Source organism: Anser brachyrhynchus (assembly GCF_964034855.1).
Source record: "Anser brachyrhynchus genome assembly, chromosome: 16".
Taxonomy (NCBI): Eukaryota; Metazoa; Chordata; class Aves; order Anseriformes; family Anatidae; genus Anser; species Anser brachyrhynchus.
The window spans coordinates 2469039-2489160 of NC_137734.1; the positions used below are offsets into that span (position 1 = coordinate 2469039).

At 53.3% G+C, this 20122-nt stretch overlaps 1 protein-coding gene and 1 long non-coding RNA gene across 12 annotated transcripts in view; one reads left to right on the top strand and one right to left on the bottom strand.

The window, feature by feature from the left end:
* Nucleotides 1-1609: 1609 nt before the first annotated feature.
* Nucleotides 1610-5672, bottom strand: LOC308178860. Of its 2 annotated transcripts, none has more exons than XR_013940007.1 (4): nucleotides 5103-5672; nucleotides 4615-4728; nucleotides 3529-3746; nucleotides 1610-3365 (listed from the first exon to the last, which is right to left on the bottom strand). It is a non-coding gene; the product is annotated as an uncharacterized lncRNA (long non-coding RNA). The 2 variants fall into 2 exon arrangements; XR_013940008.1 differs by having other exon boundaries at nucleotides 4615-4731.
* A 76-nt stretch (nucleotides 5673-5748) lies between these two features.
* KCNQ2 (potassium voltage-gated channel subfamily Q member 2) overlaps nucleotides 5749-20122 on the top strand; it is a 71290-nt gene continuing 56916 nt past the window's right edge. For 2 of the 10 annotated variants that reach the window (XM_080558011.1, XM_080558014.1), the window contains exon 1: nucleotides 5755-6205. In XM_080558011.1, coding sequence (XP_080414137.1) covers nucleotides 5910-6205 — 296 coding nt within the window. In that variant the 5' untranslated portion in view covers nucleotides 5755-5909. Of the gene's footprint in view, nucleotides 6206-20122 lie in introns of all 10 variants that reach the window. The other 8 variants (XM_080558013.1, XM_080558009.1, XM_080558012.1 and 5 more) reach the window with 5 other exon arrangements.

Below are 20122 nucleotides of genomic sequence, written 5' to 3' on the forward strand. Positions count from 1 at the left end.
CTCCTCCCCAGGGGCTGAGCTGGGCTCACCTCCGCCAAGCCCCCTCTGAGATCCAGTACCTGGAGCCTCTTCCCTAAGCCCCTCACACGTCCCAGCAAAGCAGGAATTTCTCCTGCCCCCTGTACCAGCCTCTCTTCTCCTACCCCAAGCTCCCTTTCTTTTTTCCCTACAGCAGCTCACCAAGGTTTGGCAGGGCCCAGCTCAGCAAGGTCACTCCCCTCTTAACCCAGGACACCTGGGATCACTTGGAGCCTATTTATTTGGGTTGGCTGGGCTGTTCTCCTTCTTTCTTCACTGCAGAATGAGCAACAGAAGAATCTGGTGTGCTCCTGCGCTTCTCGACTCAGATAAGGTAGATGTGTCAGCATTGTTAGCTATTTCAGTAGATTTTTTTTTTTTTTTTTCTGATGACAGCCTCCAGTCCCTAAATATACATGCAGGTTTCAATTCAGCTTTGAAGTCAGAGGGAGGCAGGTGTTCGAGTGGGATCAAAGCGCTTTGTGGGCTCCGTGAGGCTGGGCCCTTGTGGAGGTGCTGTTACAGCCCCAGGAGGTGCTTGGCTGGGAGCGGGGTCAGTCTGGAGCTGGACCCCGAGCTTGTGGGATCTGGTAGGGCTGGAAGAGCTCCCATGCAAGACCAGGCTCGTTTTATTGCATGAGGCTGTAAGTTGCAAAAAGTAAGGCTCTGGTTTGGAGGAACCTGAAGGGGGCTGCCCATGGGAAGCTTTCCAAGTCACGTCTCTATGGGGTTGTCCCATCAGGAGCTCGTGGTGGCCCCGCGGTGGGGAGATGAGGTCCTGGAGCTGCCTTGTCTCAAGGGGTGAGCTCTCAGAGCCCAGAGGTGATGGCGGTTTGTGCTGCATGGCCTTGGTCCTCGCGGGTGCAGGAGGAGGTAGAAAGCCAAGGAGGCTGAGAGGAACAATGAGAGCGATGTGAGGAACGACTGAGAGCTAAATTTACAGAGCCTGGGAAAAGGAAGGCTCAGGGGCAACATGGTCACAGGCTAAAAATACCCTGAAGGTAACGATGTAAATGAAGAAAGGGAATTGTGTGTGGTCTCAAAGGAGGATAGGGCAAAAGCCAGAGCTGGAGGCTAATGAAGGAGACCTACAGAGGAGAAAAGGGGAAGAAGACCTGGTCGGTGGGGAATTTGTCAGGGGAAGTGGCTGTAGGGGTCGGGCAGGGTGACCACAAGGTGCTGGGGGGAATGGGGAGGACTTGGTCACTCCGTGCAGCCAAGGGGCATCTTTTCAGCTTTGTGCACACCCTGAACCAAACCCAGTTTGATTCAACAGAATTCCCCCCACCTTTGCTTTTCCCCGTTGTCTCCTCCCGTGCACCTAGTCGAGCTGTCGTTCCTTCCAGTCAGGGGTTTCCTTTCCAGTCAAACCTCCACAACACAAATGAATACTGAAACCTCAGCAATTTTAATCACCCGTAGAAAAGAAAAACATGAAAATTCTGGTTAAGAAGAGAGAGCACGTGTGTTCAGTGCAACTTGGAGATTTCTGCCCATGCAGTCAGATGCTCCCTGCTGCAGCTCGAGCCCATCCCACAGAGCATGATTTGTCCTGGCCTTGGCTGCAGCAGCCTCCAACAAGGTAGGTGCTGTCTAAGAACAGGGCAAAGATGGATGATGGCAGAGAATTTTTGCATCCAGTAAATGCGGAATGTAAAATAAGTAGCTCCGTCAGCACCAGATGGAAAGAAACCTGGCTTTTTATCAATGCGTTGACAGCAAATTCGGACTGGAGCATTTTAGTGCCTGGGAGGGGTTTAGTGCCTGGGAGGGGTGGTGTCCTCACGGGCACCTTCTCTGGCGTCTAGCAAAGAGATCACGCTTCAGGATCCCCTTTGAATGGCAAGGGAGGCAGCACTAGGGAGCCTCTCCCTCTCTCTAGGCTTCTAATTGTCATGAAAATTGACGCAAATTTAATTAACCTCAAGGCTCATAACTGTCAAATTTGATTGAAACTGGACAGCCATGTGGTGTCTCGTCATTTTAGGCCGTTAAAAAAAAAAAAAAGAAAACCAGTGGTGATGCTGTGGTTGAATACAAGTGCCAGGAAAGGCTTTTGCTCTGTGCCCAGTTTGGAGCCCCCTTGCTCTCGAGGTGGTCCCTCTGCACAGGTGTCCCCATGGTGGGGGGATTGCTCTTGGTCGCTGCAGCCCCAGGGGCTGACATAACCACAGCAGAAGGCTCAGGCCAAGCCATGGGGAGCTCCAGGAAAGATTTTCAGGTCGGTGAGACAAAGCCTCCACCCCTGTGGTTAACCCCATGACCTTAGTAGCTCTAGATTTATAATGTGCTTTTCGTCCCTTCCTTGATCCCATAAGCAGGGCATAGATCTTCAACCTAATATGAGCCTATTCAGCCAAATTCTCTTACTGAAGGCCCATTTCTTTGTGGCTCAATTAACAGAAGTGATAAGCAGGCTCCCTCCCATTTACTTTAATTTGTCTCATCTAACCACTTTTCCATCATGCTACAAATTTTCTGCAGCTGTGTCCAGCTTTCCCCATCCCAAGGGATGAAACCTCTGCTGAGAGCTGGCTCTTGCTCTATCCAGAAATAAGCATCCCTCTTGACGTGCTCATTTTTCTCCTTTGGAAATCTGCAGATTTCTCCACTTAGGCACACGTATTTATTTTTTTGAAGCATTTCCAAACCATAACGCCAGAGAAGCAGCACCTCCTAGGTTAGCGCACCTGCACCCAAGGAACCAACCTATCCCTCAGGTTCCTGTTTGCAAAATCCAAAATAGTTTGGCACAAGTTGGGAAGACTCCTTGTTATCCAAGAAGCCAAGACATCTGATCAATAACCACGGGCTCCAGAGGGCTGGCTGCTGCTCGGAGGAGAGGATGGGGTGGTGGGAGGTGACACGGGAGGTGCTGCAGCAGAGGACGGAGATGGGTAGATGCAGGCTGCAGAAAGGCCGCCCTGCTTGCAGCTTTGGGTTACTTTTGCTTGGGCAGTGTAGCTGTCTATAGCCCTGTACAGGGAGAGATGGAGCCATCTGCTTTGGGGGTTTGAAAGCAGGCAGCAGGCTGAGGGTGACAAAGCCCAGGCTGCGGCAGTGCAGTTTGCACAAACCACCGGCGGTGGGGCGGGCGTGGAGAAAGGGCTCTGGCTCCGTATTTCGAACAGGAACACATCCCTGGAGTCATTCCATATATTTCACACCAGTCATTTTTTTACTACATCTCAAAAATTGCCAAAGGACAGAACGCTGAACTTTCTGTATCTTCACATAGCTTGATAGATTTCATCTTACCTTCAGGGTCTAAGCTATCCGCCATGGTATTCACATTTTCGAGCCATCAGTCGTGTTGAAAGCAAAGAACTGACTCAGTAATTCTGTTTCTGTGTGGAGACATAATGTCCTTGGATCAGATAAAAGCAGTACTGGGAAGGTGCTTTTATGTACTTCATTAATTCCCATAGTGTTAGTGGCTTGTTAGTGGCTGGCTCTGTCCTTCTGCCCGCCCCCCCCCCCCCCCCCCCCCCCTTCATCTTTTGAAATTACCTGCTGCAGGCTCCGTGGCAGGACATGGCAGCTGATTAGTAGTTATATTCCAGCCGTTCCCAAAAGATGCTGCTCCCATCAGGCTCGGAGCATGTCTGCGTGAGTGCGGCTTGTGGGAATGCCCTGGGAGCAGGGGAGGGCAGCGATGCGCTAGGTGGAGGGGCTGCAGCCCCGCTCGCCTCCTGCCCCAGGAAATTCCCTTTCCACTTGTGCTGCAACTTGAGGTGTCAAGCCATGAGATATTTGTGTAAAAAAAAAAAAAAGAGTTAGAGAGGTCTGTGTAAAAAAAAAAAAGTTAGTGATATTTTAAGGGCCAAAGTTGAAGAGAGGGAAGGAGCAAGGCTAAAGTGGGTTTTCATCCACAATTTGAGGTCTTTTCTACATCCCCAAAACTGCTCTGCCTGTACAAGAGGAGCATCCTCAGTGCCCCTTGCTCGCAAGGTTCTGCTTGCCTTCATCTGAGGCTTCACCTCCCTCTCAAGTGGAGCAGCGAGCCCTGCCAGCTGCCACAAGCACTTTGCGCCTTCCCTGGCATCTCACTCAGCCCCCCAGGGCTTGGGAAGGATGAAATCTCCCCCCCTCCCTGTGCCCACCCCTGCTTTTAGGTAGTCTCGGGGGGAGACGCGTGGCACCCGAAGCTGTGCCGCAGTGTGACGCTGCGGATGACCACCTAATTAAGCAGAGGGGAGTGCGATGAATTTAGATTCTTCTTTAGGGCTCGCAGTCTATTAGTAATCTGGAATTTGTTAATTGCAAATTGCTTCCTCTGTTTGTTGTTGGCCTTTTTGTGGAGGGGGATATTTCCTGCTTTTGGATTGCGTCGCTGGATCTATAATAATGCACTTTGTACATTAGTGCCAGGCACATTTGTAATTGGCTACCCTATTAAAGAACACTAATGATCTTACAAGTGTTCACAAATAATGAATAGGATGGCCCCTCACTGAATTGAGTAATTTATTCACTGACATACTTGCAGATCTGTTTTTCCTTTATTTAACCCAGCTTTAGTTTTCTGCCTGCCTCGCAGAGACGTCTTCTCTTTTAGCCAGGTGTTGGAGAGAATGTGGGTCAGAGGAAACGTACCTAAGGGCAGGGCTGCTCCGTGCTGGCTCGTCTCAATGTACGTGGTGGGATGTGGAGAGCAAACAGCAGCAATTTTAGTCTCGGGGTGCCTCTCGTGCATCACTCGTTGGGATTCTGCTGAGGCACAAAAAGCCAGGACTTGGGGAATGGGCTCTGGAAGACTGCTAATTTTTCTCATTTAAATACGAAAGTCATAAAAAGTCATAAAGACTCCCAACAATAGAGTGGCAGCTGCTGACCCTCACAAGAGAGGGAGCTGGAACACAGCCCTGTGCAGTTCCTGCATGCCATGAAACTTTGGGCAACCATTTTGCTGCTTCCAAGAGAAGCACATCGTGGCAAGGTGCTCTGTGCTGAAAGAAGCAGGTCGTTGGCGCTTGCAGTTCTATCCACGTACAAAAATCCCTGTGCCAAAGCACTATAAACTTGTGAAAACCATGCATAACCATTTTCCAGGAAGGACAATGGTGCAAGGCAGGTATACCTACCTTCTCTCAGGGTTCTCCACGCTGTGTCTCCTCCTGAGTCCTGTGGAGGTGCGTCAGGAGGAAGTATTCCTTAGGGCAGGAGCAAGCCATGCTGAACGGGGGAAAATATTAATGTTCGACTGTAACTACTGGGGTGTCTCAGAGCTGATTTGGGTCAGCACACTCGGAGATGGACATGCTACAGTGGGAGCTTGGTCCTCTGTCTGGCCTGGTGGCCACATCAAGGTGGAGTTTGCCCCCCCCATGAGCCTGGGACCAGGTCAGAGCTCTCCCAGCTCTCCTTGTAGCAAGGGAACAAAACCTCACAGGGCTGTTGCCCGGCCCTTTTTGTGGTTCCTTCCAGAAGGAGCACACCTGCGGTAATTTTTTTTTTTTGGGGGGTGGGGGAGAGGCAGAGTTCGGCTTGGGGGAGTGATGCGGGGGCAGGGGAAGATGCCAGACCGTGTTTTTAAAGGAAGTCACATCCTGATTTCTTGAGACGATGCCAGAGCTTGCTGCTGTGGGGGAGACCAGAACCTGCTTTTTTATTCTTTTTTTTTTTCTTTGAGGGCGGGGACCTCCAGATCCCGATCGGGGCGGGGGGGGGGGGGGCTCTGGATGCTTCCCCCCCCCATGCGGACGAGGGATGCTGAGGGTTAAGGGGGCGGGGGAGCGGGCGGGGCGCGGCGGAGCCGATCGCATCCCGTTCCCTTCCTGCGGCTTCGCCTGCGCCGGGAGCAGCGGCGGGGGAGCGCGGGCGGAGCCCCCGGGGGAGCCCCCGCGGAGCCCCCCCCCCGAGCCCCCCCCGGCCCCCGGGCGGCCGCCACCATGGTGCAGAAATCCCGCAACGGAGGCGTTTACCCGGGGCCGGCCGCCGAGAAGAAGCTCAAGGTGGGCTTCGTGGGCTTGGATCCCGGAGCTCCGGACTCCAGCCGGGACGGGGCGCTCCTCATCGCCGGCTCCGAGAGCACCAAGCGGGGCAGCATCCTCAGCAAGCCCCGCTCCGGGGTGTCGGGGAGCGGCAAGCCCCCCAAAAGGAATGCTTTTTACCGCAAGCTGCAGAATTTCCTCTACAACGTGCTGGAGAGACCGCGGGGCTGGGCTTTCATTTACCACGCATACGTGTGAGTAAGAAAGGGGGTGGGGGGCAGCCCCCCGTGCCCCCCCCCCCCCCCCCGACCCCAAAGCTGCCCTTGCGGCCCACCCCCATCCTATTAAATGCGTGGGGAGGGGGGGGGGGATGCTGCAGGGAAAGGGGGGGATGCTCCTTGGGGAGCCTGGGGGGTGCGAGAGGCTGAGACCCCCCCCCCACCCCCGGGAGCTGCTGCATCCCCGGCCGGTGCCCGGGCTCGGGTATGCAGAGCCTGGGGAAGGGGTGTGTGGGGTGCTGGGCAGGGGGGAGAAGCTGCCCCTGCATTGCTGGGGGGTGGCTCCGCCGGGGAGATGCAATGCACCGGCCCCGGGCACCCCCCCCCCCGCCCCCCCGGCCGCTCCCGCTTGCGGGGGAAGGGGCTGCTCATGCGGTCGGTGCAGGGGGGGCTGGAGCAGCGGGAGCGATGGGTAGGGATTGCTCCTCCGTCTTGCTTGAAATCACCATAGCAATGCTGCGAGCAGAGGAACAAAAAGCTCTGCTCAGGCACTGTCTCTCCTTCCCTCCCCCCCCCCCCCCCCAGCTCCTTCTCCTCCAGCCCCATCTTTGCTGGGTGGCTGCGAAGGGGTCGGGGCCGGGGGTGGTTTTGCAGCCCCGCACCGGGTCCTGGGGGTGTTTCTTGTCCCCCCACCCCGTGGGAAGGAGCAGGATTGGAGATGTGTCTAGAAGGAAATGCTAATCAGTGTCTGGGGCTTCCTGAGCTGGAAGATGGAGCGGTAAACAAAGGAGCAGTCCCAGGGTGCCCGTTTCCCCTCTGCCTCCCCGTTTTTGGCCAGAAATGACCACGTTTGCCCCCATCGCTTGGCGGAGAAATGCCCGGCTCTGAAGGCACTGCTGCAGAAGGCAGGCAGATGACTTCCCGTTGTTTAGAGGATTGCAAAGGGAGGGTCAAGATAAATCGCTGTGTTACTGCAACTCCCTTCCCTCTGGGACTTTCCACGGTCCCACCAGGCTCTTCTGCGGGCCTGGGCTCGGGCACAGCGCAGGTTTGGGCGCTCAGTGTCCCCTCGGTGCTGGTGGCTTTTCTGTTTGCGTGCTTTTCATCGTGGCTAGGGCCTCTGTCAGCCCCAGCAAGAGGATTTTTGGGGCCTTTTGTTATCTTTTTTTCTCCCTCCTTTTGCTGTTAACGCTATTCTCGGGTAAGGTGCTGGGATGCGCTTTTTGGTCCTCAGCCATTTTGTGCGTTGAGGCCTCCGAGGGAGGTGTTGGCGGGACCGCTCGGGGTGGTGAAATGCTGGCTGGGTGCAGGGGGGGGCTTGGTACTGCACTGCAGCGGGCTGGGGTGCTGTCAGCCAGCTCGTCCTCCTGGGAAATGGGAGAGGAGGAGAGGGAGCCTCTGCGGAGCTCCGCTGTGGCTGTGCTGGGCGCAAAGTCCAGCACCAAGGGTCCCGAGCATCCTCCACGCTCAGGGCCGTGCTCTGGAGTTGTAGGTGCTTTGTGTCGCAAAACCCTCCCTAATCTGAGCTGAGCATTCACACGGTGAGCTGGGCGCTTGCCTGCGTGTGCCCCGAGGATGGGGGACGTGTATAACGTTTACCATATGCTGTTAAATACAGGTGAAAGCCCAGCCTGGGGACGCTGGGGCCACAAAAACAGCAGTGGAAGGGGCTGGAAGCCAAATGGCAGGCAGCAGGGGTAACCCCAGCTGTGAGGGCTCTGTAAGCACCTTTGGCTTCTTCAGCTGCTGCCTTAACTCCTGACCCACATTGCTCTCTGCAGTGCCATTTGCTTGGGCAGCCAGCAATCCTTATGGGGCAGGGGCATCCCAAAAAAAAAAAAACCCTTCTGCCAGGGCTCGCCTTCCACTGGAGCCCCCGTTTCCAGCACAATCGCAGGCTGCCAGGCTGGGGTGCCCCTCGGCTCTCCCCATGGAGCCGCATCCCTCCGCAGCCTCGGCAGCTGCATCTCCTCCTGGGCTCGTGACTCCACTCGTACCTGCTGTGCCACCACGTGGAGCCCTGCCCTCCGGTTAGAAACCGCTGGTCTGGGATGCGCTGGGAGCCGGGCTGCCTCCCTGGCTCACCTTGGGGCAGATGCTCCAGCAGCTGGGCAATATAAATGCTCCAAAACCATCCCCTGACCCCCACGCGTGCACCCGCTGGGAAATGGAGGCTGTGCCCAGGGCTGAGGTGGTAACCGCACCGAGGTCTGTGAAGCGTCGTTGATGCGATTAATTTTTTAGTGTGTCGGGATGTTATGTGGATTCCGGTCTTCTGAACTTCACGTATGATGAGGTTAGCCTTGGCAGTTTACTAATATGTTATTTAAAGAGCTGGAGGGTATGATAAACATCATCCAAAGTCACCGGGATAAAGCCCAGCATCACTTTATCCCCTTGTGCTGCCTGGATGAGCCTGGAACCACCCGTGCCAGCTTTGCGTGTGTTTGAATGGGGCTGGCAGGGGGGTTTCTGCACCTAAAAGTCTGTGACCCAGAGAGGACAGACAAAAAGCCTAGTGGCTGCTTATTCAGAGATGTGGGAGAGCGAGGGGACTGGCTCAAGGTCATGAAGTTTGTGTGGAGAGCTGGACTCCCCCTGGTGTCCCCAATGGCCTGATGCTGTGTCCTACCCCCATGGCCAGGTCTCGCTGTCCCCTCCTGCCCCAGACCCCATTTTGTGCCACAGCCTTGGCCACAGAAGCTCCTTTATCCTTTATTTTCCATGCTGCAGGCATGTGAGTGCTGATGGAGGCTGCAGGTGGGGACCCCCATCCTGCCCCTAACTCAGTCCCACCACAACTGACCCCATCCACCAGCACCCCCCATTTCCCTGCTCCTGGGGCTTCCATGTACAAAGGTTTAGGAAATACCTCCAAGAGGAATGAGTTTATGCACTGCCTTGGGATCCAGTGCTGTATTCTAGCTCAAATCCATCTGATTTCTTTTCCTTCTCTCCTTTCTGTTGTTGTCGTTCCTTCCCCTTTGCACCATTTCATGGGAAATTCAGCGCAGTTCCCACCCCTCCAGCCCCAAACTCATTAACTCGGTCTCATCTCAGATGCTGCCTCCGTGAAGGCGCTATTACCTGGGAGCAGAAGCACTATCTTATATTTCTGTATTGTGATTCATTTTTATACTTAGCTCTTCCCACACTGACACAACTGGGTGACCTGCCCATGGTACATGTATTTGTATACAAATTATATATATAATGTTTTGCACAGCCCTATGAATGTCTGAGCCTGATGGGTTCCAGCTCTTGGAGGTCTGGGCCTTTCCTGTATCTCTCAGCTTTTTTTTTTTATATATATATATATATTTTGGCAGAGCCTTAGTGCTGCAGCACGTGGCCTCATTCTGTTCAAGGTTGAGCTGAAACTTGAAAAGTTGAGCCCTGTCTAAATGTCAGGCCAGGCTTTTCGAGGGATGCAGCAGCACTTAGGTCTTGCGGTAGTTCTCTGCACAGGGAGGCATTTTGCTTGCAAAAATTGTTCAGTTTTACTTCTCTTGATAACTCTACATTTTTTTTCTAGTCCTCTTACTTTGGTTATCGTAGCCTGTCCCACGCTCAGTGGTGCTGAGTCTGAAGGGCTGTCATACTTGAGTGATTTTTGTCCCTGCCTTTTTTTGTCACTTAAAGATGTATACCCAGAGCAAATGTGGTTCTTGCATTTCCTACTTTGAATTTACAGCCTTTATGTCTTTTAACTGTGTATAAAAATAGTTTGGGTGCATTTTTTATCTGCATACCGTGCACCGTACATTCAGTTAATTAAGCAAGTGCATGGACTTAAGTTATAATAAGGAAAAATGTTTCCTCCCTGTCTAATTCTATTAAAATTTCCTTGTGCCATCCCCATTCTTTTTGTTCTTCCCTTTTAACCCAGCCAGAAGCCACCTCTGTCTCCAGCAAGTCTCCTCTCTGCACTGCCCGCATCCTGGCACGGCTTGCGGTCGCCGCGGCTATGGCAGCGCTGGGAGGACGGAGCGTTGGTGCAACTGCTTCCCCGAAGGTCTGGGGTTTCTTGGTGCAGAGGTGGCTTCTTTTGTGGCTCCTTCCAGGAGCTAACATGGTTGTTCCATGCAGATCCTTTCTCAGATAATGCTGCCTGGCTTGGGTTTTCGGGCAGCACACGTTTTGTTTTGTTTTTCACACCGCTTAATTTTTTTATACTTGTTTTAAGGGATTGACTAATTAGGAGTAAATTTAGTTTGACTATCTCGTCTATCCATCCCCAATTTGAAGATTGTTTCCTACTAGCAAGTCCATGCTCAGGGGTTTTGCTGGCAGGTATGGAGCCCCCAAACCCAGCCCATCCACCGGTGGTGGGCAGGGACCTTCTGGGTCCCCCTCCCCACGTCCTAGCGTGCGTGGGACGAAGATGCCAGTGTTAAATCTCTTGTTTGTGCTGAGTTTAATGGACCTGCTGGGCTTTGGCCTCTGATGCTGATGCCCTCATCCATGCAGTTTGTCCCCTCTGGAGCTGTGTGGTCCTGGGGACCAGGAGACCTCTGCGCCGCGATGCCTCACGAGCTCCCCTCCAGCTGCTTAGTCAGAGCTTGGTGGGAGCAACCTGATTTCACTCGCTTTAATGTGTCACGTTCCAGCCGTCACGTTCACCCCACACTGACATTATGGAAACGAAAAACAAGCCGATCCCCCAGATGACCTCCTTTCTGTGCTATATCACGCCTCAACCAGACGAGTCTGTTTGTCGTTAGAAGGAATAACCCCAAAAGAAGCCCCAAATCCTCAACTAAAGGGAAGACGGGTGTTGCGTAAACAAAAATGCAGTTTGTGAAGATCAGATTTCCTTTTTTTTTTTTTGCATTGAAGCAGATGGTGGGGACATAGTGGGGTGATACCCTGCAATTTGTTTGGGGCAGGGGGAGAAGGACAGAGGGTTTGCCCATCAGTGAGGCATTAATGGGGCTTCCCAGCATAAAATGCATAGAATTTTGGTATTTGGCATTTAAGGATTTAAGCAGCAAATACTTAACCCCACTTAATCCTTGTTAAGGTAGCCCAGACTTTTAGCTGGGGACAGAAGAGGGATAGATTCCTCTTTAAATTTGTGGTGGCAGGGAGATGTGCTGGTTCCTTTTCCTGATATGTGGCCTCCTGTAGAGTAGACGCAGGAGAGCAGAGAAAGATGGGGAGTGATTCCTACAAAGGATTAAGCTTTGTCTATGGCATGTTTTTGCGCAAACATAAGCCAGTCCCTATTTGTGTGAAATGTCCCCTGTGCATCAGAGAGACGAGTTCTTCAGCGTTGAGCAGGATAAGCCCCTTCTTTCCATGAAGTTCACATTGCTACAGGACAGTGCAATGGCTTTTAGGCCCTAAATGGTCAAAAAGGAATTAATTACACTTCAAAATGTAATTATTGTGGTGGTCTTAAATTAGTTAAATGCACCTAAATGAGTGCATTTAGAGGGAGGCTGTATTGCAAGGTGCTTTGAGTGGCGAGCAGAGGAGAGCAAAGCCAGGTCATGCAGGAGGGAGCTGGGCACGGCTGGTCCTTCACACCCTATGCTTAAACTGATGCCTGCTCTGACATCCTATAGCAAAAGATGGCCCTGCTGCTGCCGCAGGAGCAGGTATTTAAATTGGTTCCTTGGTGGATGTGCCCAGCCACCCAGGCTGAAGGAAAAATGTTGTTTTTCCTCCGTGAAGAACAAACTGTGCAGCACCATCCGCTCACGGAGGCTCCGGGCGCCCTCAGCTTCCCACGCGGTTCTCCCAGCCGCGTTCTGGGCAGGCTGTGAGGGCAGTGGCCTATGGCACACAGGCTGGAGGTGTTTGGGGAGGTCGCTGCATCTATTCTGAAGCACTGCATTACTCACAGCGCTGTCTGTTGGAGTATCCTGAGCAGAAGTCACTGTCTGGGGTGCTGATAGCTGCTTTATTGCAGCCTCTGGGCTTCTTGAGTGTCTAACCGCCACTAAGCGAGGGAAACTGGAGCATTCCTCCATCTATCCGATCTGTCTTCGTACCACTCTGGCCTCTGATGTGCTTTTTAAAAGTGTACGAATCCCTGGTGTTGGTAAACATCCATCCTGTGACTTCTTTTGCCTGGCAGCCAACCCACCCCAAGGGCGACTTTTGTGATGTGCGGGGAGTGGAAGATCTGTGACACCTTCTCACCTCTCCCTCCCTGCTGTAGGGGGATGACTTAAAGCTGCATCAGGGTCACTGGGGCTGCTGGGTGCAGCACCCTCAGCTTTGCAAGCCCAGTGACCGAGCAACCTCTTGGTTTGTTGCAGTGCCTACATTGCCCAGAGATTGTGGGTGGATTTGGCTATTTGGTGATATTTGGGTGTCTCCAGGATGGAATATTATGTTCTGGGCTCCTTGCAGGACATCCCATTCCCCAGGAGCCTCAGTGCAGATCTAAAGTGGGCACATCTGCCTTCTGGAGATGCCCATTTCTATTTTTTGAAGGCAGAGGGAATCTAAGTTTCCTTGTATAGGCTGGGTGGGATGAGTCCAGACCACAAGACAAGAAGACAGAGCCTGGCATCAGTTTGCAAACCAAAAACTGGAGTGGGCTGGGGCGGCGCTGAGCATTTCCCACCTCCTGCCACAGCCAGTAGGAGCTGTGATGTTCAGAGCCAGAACTATGCTGTGGACATCCCAACAGGAAAAGGTAAAGGTGAGAGATGGGTCTGATCCGCACCGAAACGGGATGACCAGCATGTGAGACCCGCATTTGGCCAGCAACTATTGAGAAGTGGATTTGAGAAAGGAGCCTTTACAGCAAACCCCAGTCAACTTGTGGACCTGCAACCCTAGATCCGGAGGAAATCAGATGATAACCGAGCCTTATTAATACCGATTGTAGTTCCTAAGCAGGTTGTGTTCAGGCTCTCAGAGGAGAGTGCCCAGTGGGGTGGTCAGTGTTCATTCGGACACTCTCCTTTCTGAATGTGTCCCCAGGAGGGTGGGACAGGGCCAGGCTCCAGCTGGAGATGCCATCCATCCATCCATCGTGGCTGGCCTCTTTAGGGCAAGGCTGGAGGAGGGTTTGCCTTCGGACGGTCTTTCCCAGGGATTCACAGCTGCTGCATGTGTAAGCAAGCCCTGATGTGCCTGGAAGCCCTGCCTTCTGGTGCGTAGCTCCGCCAGCCCGGGGAGGTGACGGCGATGAAGCAAAATTCGGCCGAGGCGATCGCTGAGCTGCTGCCGCACGCCGCAATGGATGAGCGCAGCAGGACAGGAGATCCTAATGCAGCTGCCACAGATACGCTGTCACTCTCTGTGAAGTTGTTATGGTGCCCAGGGGAAAAGAAAAAAATCCTGACTCAAAGGTGACTCACATACACCTCTCCTCCGTCTCCTGTGGGAATGCAGTAGCTCATGTCTGGGCACCTGCTGGGTGTGTTTGTTACAACTTCTGTTTGATATGCTTGGGGAACTAATAAGCAGTGCAAAAGAAAAAGGAAAACTTCAGTCAAATAACAGTTAAAGTGAATACCGGGGGGGAAAACAATACTCTATTAATATTATAGCAGTGTGCAAGCAGCCCTAATGGAAATAAAGTCTACGAGCCTCTGTTCTGTATATCAGGCCAAAAAGAGCCAGTCCCTGCCGTAACAGCGTACTGTACTGAACAGAAGAGAGGTGAAAGTTGTGAAGCAGTTGCAGGGGAACCACTGGCAAGCGTTAGCTTTGCTCCAGTCATCTTTTTAATGCTGTTTACCTGGCCTCTTATTTGCTTTCGAATTAGTGGGTTGGCTTCTATTTGTGCTCCTTGGGTTTGCAAAAGAAATTGGGGGTAGGCTTTGGCTAGGGCAAAATGTTCAAAGCACGGCCAGCCTGTGGTAGGGGGGAAATGCAATAGATTTAGGAGCTCAGCAGAGTTAACTTAGTCTGGGAGGAGGCAGGCATCTTCCTTGGGAGGTGCTCCCCCGTTGCGGGGCAGTTGGCTGCTTGCTGTGATCTTGCTGCTCATTACGAATGCAGCGTGCGGAGGGCTGTGAGCTGGGCTTATCGGCTTTCTCGCTGTCGGGTGTTATATGTGGCAGCGAAATGACAGCGCTGGGAGGCTTTCTGCCGCGTGTTTATGGGCTTTCACACGACACGGAGTCTCAAAGTGGCCGTTAATTGAGTTTATGCTTGCTCGGAGGTTCGTTACCTGGTCTGAGGAACATAATAAGGGATGTAAGAGCCTTCCGTCTTTCACTCAAGAGGAGAGCAAAGGAGTTAAATATAAATACCTCTGTTATAGCTGGACAAACAGAGTGAGGCTACATTGCCTGCTGCCACTCCAAGCCACATGGTGAAGCCTGAATATTTCCAGAAGTGGCGGAGAAAACCAAAACCTGTCCCCAGTGCTGAGGACCACTTCCTTGGTCTTGAAGCAGGTTCGCTGCATGGAGACCTCAGGCTGGTGTGGCCACTGCTTCGGTGTTGGCCTTTGGTTTAATTCCGCGGCCGTTCGTCCTTCCTCTTGCTGAATGTCTGGAAAGGCTGGAAATGCCATGTGTCGTCCAGTAACCCCCCTTGCTGGGCCTTCCTCCAAGTTTCCTGAGGCTTATTAGCACTGATTTGTGCTTTAAGGACTAGTGAGATTCCTGAGTCATCTCCTTAGGCAGGGAGCTATTTATTTCAGCGTGTGTGTGTTACACTCCATGGGAGTGGGTGTCTCTCTTCCGCTTTTGGATCCTGCCCTGACTCTATATAAAGACTCCAAGCTTGAATGAGCAGCAAAACCAACCCTAAAGCTGGCTCCATGGTTTGGAAGATGCCTGCTGCTGACCCCTTTTTCCCTGGCTGAAGGAGCATGGCCGTTTGGAGCATGGGTAGGAGTTTTTATGGGATGTTTGTCCATCTTGGGGTCTCTAGGACAGCTTGTAGGGACACAGAGCACTGTGTGCTGGTGTCCTGGAGCAGTTTTTGCTCTGCAGTATCTCCTAACCAAGGGGGAAGCATGGTCTGTACCTCCTTTTCTCCCCTGAGGTTGATTTGCTGATGCTTTTGGGTTTTTGACTGGTGTGTTTTTCTTATTTAGCAGAGGTGAGGCATTTCCGAGTGGCTGTAATTTTCGGTTGGTGTTACAGCAGAGACCGGAGGTGCCATGGGCAAATGCAGACGGGCTCCTCTGAGACACTGACAGAGCAGGAGCTGCCAGGCTTGGAGGAATTTCACTGTGTCATTTCTCCTGGGATGGAGAAACGTCTCCCTTTTCAGACGCATCCTGTGCTTGCTCAGTGGCCTCGCAGACAGCTGCCTTGTGTATGAATTTGGGGTACAAGGACAGCCCCTTGCCAGACAGCTCCCCAGGGAGCTGCGAAGAAGCCAGTCTCCGTACGGAGGAAGGGCTAATGGCAGCGTTCGTCCAAAGCTGACTTCACACCCAATTAAACATCACCCTGAGCCAGAGGGACAGCTCCTCATGTCGTCACGTCTTGAACTAAATTGCTGGCACTTCATGAGGGCTCTGTCTCCATAGCCGGAGGGACCAGAGCATTTAATCCGTATCGGCGCTGAAGCAGCTTTGTTAATGTGACCTCGTGGTCTGGTCCTCGTGGCTCCTGGGCGCGCATCGCTGTGGTCTGTTTCTTGCTTATGGCTATTTCTGTAAGGAAGGGAAGAGACTTAGAGGAAAAAGAGGTCGGGAAACTCTCTCTGTGATTTGTCAGACACGATGTGCAGCCGTACAGAATTTTGCACTGAATTGTTCTTGCTTTTCATGTTTTCCCCTCCAACACGTAGATGTTTTTAATGCAATTCTTATTTATCTTCTCCCTCAATATACCAGATAATGAGGGGTAGGGAGAAATCCCACGCTGACCTTTTGTTCCTGCTGTTGTTTTTTCTCTTCTGCACCAGAAATCGGATATAATTTGAAACCTCCTCTGAGCTGCCCCTCCAGGCCCTGAGCGATGAACGTTCGTGGGAGGTGGGAGCATCTCGAGTTGTGCTGGGTGGCCCAGGGCGAGCTGCTGGGGCTCAGTCTGTGAATCAGATCTCCCCTCTGAGCCAGGAGGAAAAAAACACTAAATGCAGGTCTGAGACGTGGTTTTAGGCCAGCGATGGCTTAATCTGCCTCAGTATGGGAGGAATGATTTGAGGAGTGACTATATGGCAAGGTAATGAATGTGCCCGAATAGGTCGGGTGAAAATGAGCTGCCTTCTTACCCGGCCTTGCTCTTTTGGCCCTTCTCCTCACCGGAGCAGCTGCTATTAAAAATACCCCAGGGAAATTCATTAAGCTAATGGATTGCCAGCCCCTGCTCGTGGCCGAGGATGCCCGTCCTCCCCGCAGCCACATCCCTGCGTGATGGGAGTCGGGAGGAGCGGCTGGAGCCGAGCCCAAGCGTGCGCCACGTTCCCAGCCCTGCCAGCACCCCGAGGCCCAGGGGAACAAAACCTGGGGCAGGCAGCGAGGTGCCGGCTCGGTGCAGACCCGGTGGGGTGGCTCAGTTATTGTTCACTTGCTGAAAGCGCAGCAGAAATTAAACAAAAGTTAATTAAACCTATTTTTTTTTCCTCCTGCTTCCTCTTGCCGTTTCTAGGGAAGACCGAAAAAATGTGCTAAAGAGGAAGCGAAGCTCTGAGCACCCTCTGACGAATGCAGAATATGGCCCCCGTGGGACTGCAGGGAAAGGCCCTGTAATTACGGGGAAGGTCCTGCGAGGCTGGGTTACACAACCAGGACGGGGAGCTGCTGCTGCTCCGGCTCAGCAGCAGGCTGGTGATGCTGTAACTCAAAATACTACCTGGCTATTATCCATTCAGTGCTTTTTTATTGCTGTTGGTGTCCTCGGTGCGCGGCGCAGACCACTCGCGAGGCGCCGAGCCAAGGAGGCAGGAAGGAGCGTGCGGGGACCGTGGAAGGGCCGTTCGGTATTTACGGTGACATAATTCCCAGGCAGCTCCAGCCCATCTCGGAGCTGGCTGGCGGTCGTGCTATGAGGCCACCGAGTGAAGGTGACTCCTTCCCGGCTCGGGCAGGAGCAGAGGATGCTCCGATGGAGCGGTCGTGCTGCGGCGGCAGCTCGTGGGCTCCGCACCGGCTGCTGCTGCTGGGTTAGCAGCCAAGTGAGCGGCTGGGAAAGGGGATGTAGCGTTGTAGCAAGTGCCCAGAGATGTCATACGGGGGGAACGCGCACCTCGGCGTGGTTTTGGGCATGCCCTGGTGTCACACGCTGCAGGACGTTGCTCCTGCCTTTGAGCTGCCGTGTGCGATGCTGTTGTTGGCTCTGCTCCGTGCAAGCCCCGGTTACTGTTGTGTGCTGTGCAGTGTCTTTGTGCCAAGCTTTATTCCACTCCAGGAGGATTTATTAATCACTGCTGGCCATGGTTGTGTCTCGAGTTACACATGGGCTTAAACACAGCAGTGCCCCTGTGTCATGGGGGGAATCATTATCCCCATTTTCCCGTCTAGGAGCTGAGGTGTGGAGGAATTCAGCAGCACAGGGTCCCTGCGGCATCATCCAGCATCCCCAGCTACCCCAGCCTCTCCCTCCTCCAGCAGCAATAAGCGTTTCCCACCCAGACAAGGAGACTTCAGTGTGTATCCTTGTCCCGTCAGGCCTTCCTTGGCTTTGAATTATTAAATAATGTCTCTGTTCTGCATCATAAAGGTTGTTAGAACACAGCTACTTATCAGAATAGAAAATAGTCATTTTCCCTGCTTTAGGAGTTGACTTCATCTGCTTGTGGGATTTACAATAAATGCAAGTGTTTTATTTTTTTAATTAAAAAACAAACATGCAGAGGGGCTGAGTTTGGAAGTAGATAAGTAGAAGTATTTTCCGAAAGGATATGCAGTTCTGTGTCCTAGTATCCACATAGTTGGTATCCTTTATCTTCTGACTAACCCAACATCACAGGCAATTGCATTAGCATAAATGGGCTGGAGAGCATTTGCTGCTGTGAATTCCATGATGCTGGACCACAGGTTGCCCTCTGCACTCCGGGGGTGCCCCTTCCCAACCTCCCCATCCTGGGCAGTGACTGTGGATGCTGCTTAAAGCCCCAAGGAGGTGCAGAGGCAGTCGCAGACCCAAGCTCAGTGATGGGTTCCTCGGGTTTCTGGTTATTTCTGAGAGCCCTGCCTGCGGGTTGCTGCTGTTCCCGAGGTCAGATCTTGCCTGCTCCTTGCAAGAAGCTGGGTGGTATCCCCTGCTTCATCAGAGGCTGGATTTGGGCAGCAGTAGCCCGGGCTGTGGCCCTGCTGTTGGTTTTTCTCTTGCTTTAGCAATGCCTTGCCCCATTGCAGGGCACGTCCTCGCCTGGCCGGGCACCATCTGTGCCATGCACCTACAGCATCCCCGAGCAGCGCTGTTTCGTATCACCCAGGCAATCCCCTAAAATTCCCAGGGAATAAATGATGGGAACTCCCTTTAGAGTGAGCTGGGTGTTGGAAATAGGGTCATGCTGCTGCCAGGCTGGGGCTGATTCCCTCTGAGCGGGTGGGAGAGGCCCCGTGCCCTGCTCCCACCCAGAACCGAGCTGCCACAGCTCTCCTGGGAGCAGCGCTCTGATGCGGTGCCTGGGGACTCAGAGCGTGCCTGAGAAAAGCAGGTTAAAAGCAGGTTTTCTCAAGCCTTTGCCTGCCATTTTAAATGGGAAGGATGTTTCCCTGGCAACGAGATGGATGCTTCCCAGCGGAGCATATGGCTTCCATCGACTTTGATTTACCGGCGCGTTGAAATGGCAGCGAGATAATCCCTCCTCAGCTTTCATGTGTCCCTGCGACTTGTGAGCTTTCAAAGACCACGGGTCCCGTCCCTGTGGTGCTGGACTTGCTTCCAGCCCATCCTGGGCTGGGAACCGGCAGGATTCCACATCGGGCTGGGTATGGGGACCTTGGCAAGGAGGGACCAGAGCATCACCCCGAGCAGGGTGGGCAGGAAAACCTCCCGTCCCTGCTGCCTTTCACCGGCTGAGCAGTTCCTCCTCCTTGGGGACTATAACCCGCAGTCCTCTCTTCCTATTCCCCTCCCTATTTTAAATCATTTTTAGATGTTTTCCACCTTTCACCACACAATTGTCTGCCTCCTGCATCTTGCTATTTATTGTTGTGTTTACTGGCACCGGGAAATAAGGAGAGGGAACAAAACCTCTCCTTTGCTGGGCAAGGAGCTGGGGGCTCTGCGGCTCTGCCGAGCTCGTGCATCCTCCTCCTCGCTGCCGCCCAGCGGAGAGGAAGGCTCTGCTTTGGCAAACACGATGCAATTTGGCAAACACGACCAAACGTTAGGTGGAAACGGAGGGAAGCAGCCAGACAGGGCGGTCACATGAGGCTCCTTGCCTTAGGAACGTGGACGAAAATAGCGAGAGCGCTCAGTTCGCCCGGCAGAGTGGTGCTGGGGCTGGTGCTGGGGCCGCTGCTGGCACGTGGCTGCTCCTGCCCAGCCTGTTCGTGGCTGTGGGCCTGGGAAGGGTGGCCCTAAATGGTGCTGGTCTGCGAGCATCTGCACTGCAGGGAACGGGGGAAGATGCTCAACATCCTTCTTTCTCCTGCTGATGCTACACAGGGTTTTGGGGAATCCCTCGCGCTGAACCTGAGCGCGCTGCGCACGCAAATCCCGCGGCCTTGTACAACTTCCCTGGGGGTGTGGAGGGCTGAAGGCGCACAAAAGAGAGGAGTTGTTCCATTTTACTGGAGGCTTTATGTTAAGGAAGAGGGGAATTAGGCCTTTCTGCCTGCAAAACCTCAGGAAATCTGGCTGCAGCCCGGGAAGCCGCTCGTTGCTGTAGTGCGGAGATGGATGGAGAAGGGCTGTGAGGGGCTGCAGCTCCTGGGGTACCCAGAGCGGTTGTGTTATCAGAGAAGTTACACGGAGCTTGGCAAGCAGTTGCTGTGATGCTCTCCCCTCCCTCCATCCCTGAGGTGTAACTGCCTGTTTCAGCAATTTTTTAGGGCTAAAGAGCACTGCCCTTGTAAGCCTGAGCCCTCTGGAGCTCTGGGTTTGTTTTATGGATGGGAAAGGCGCC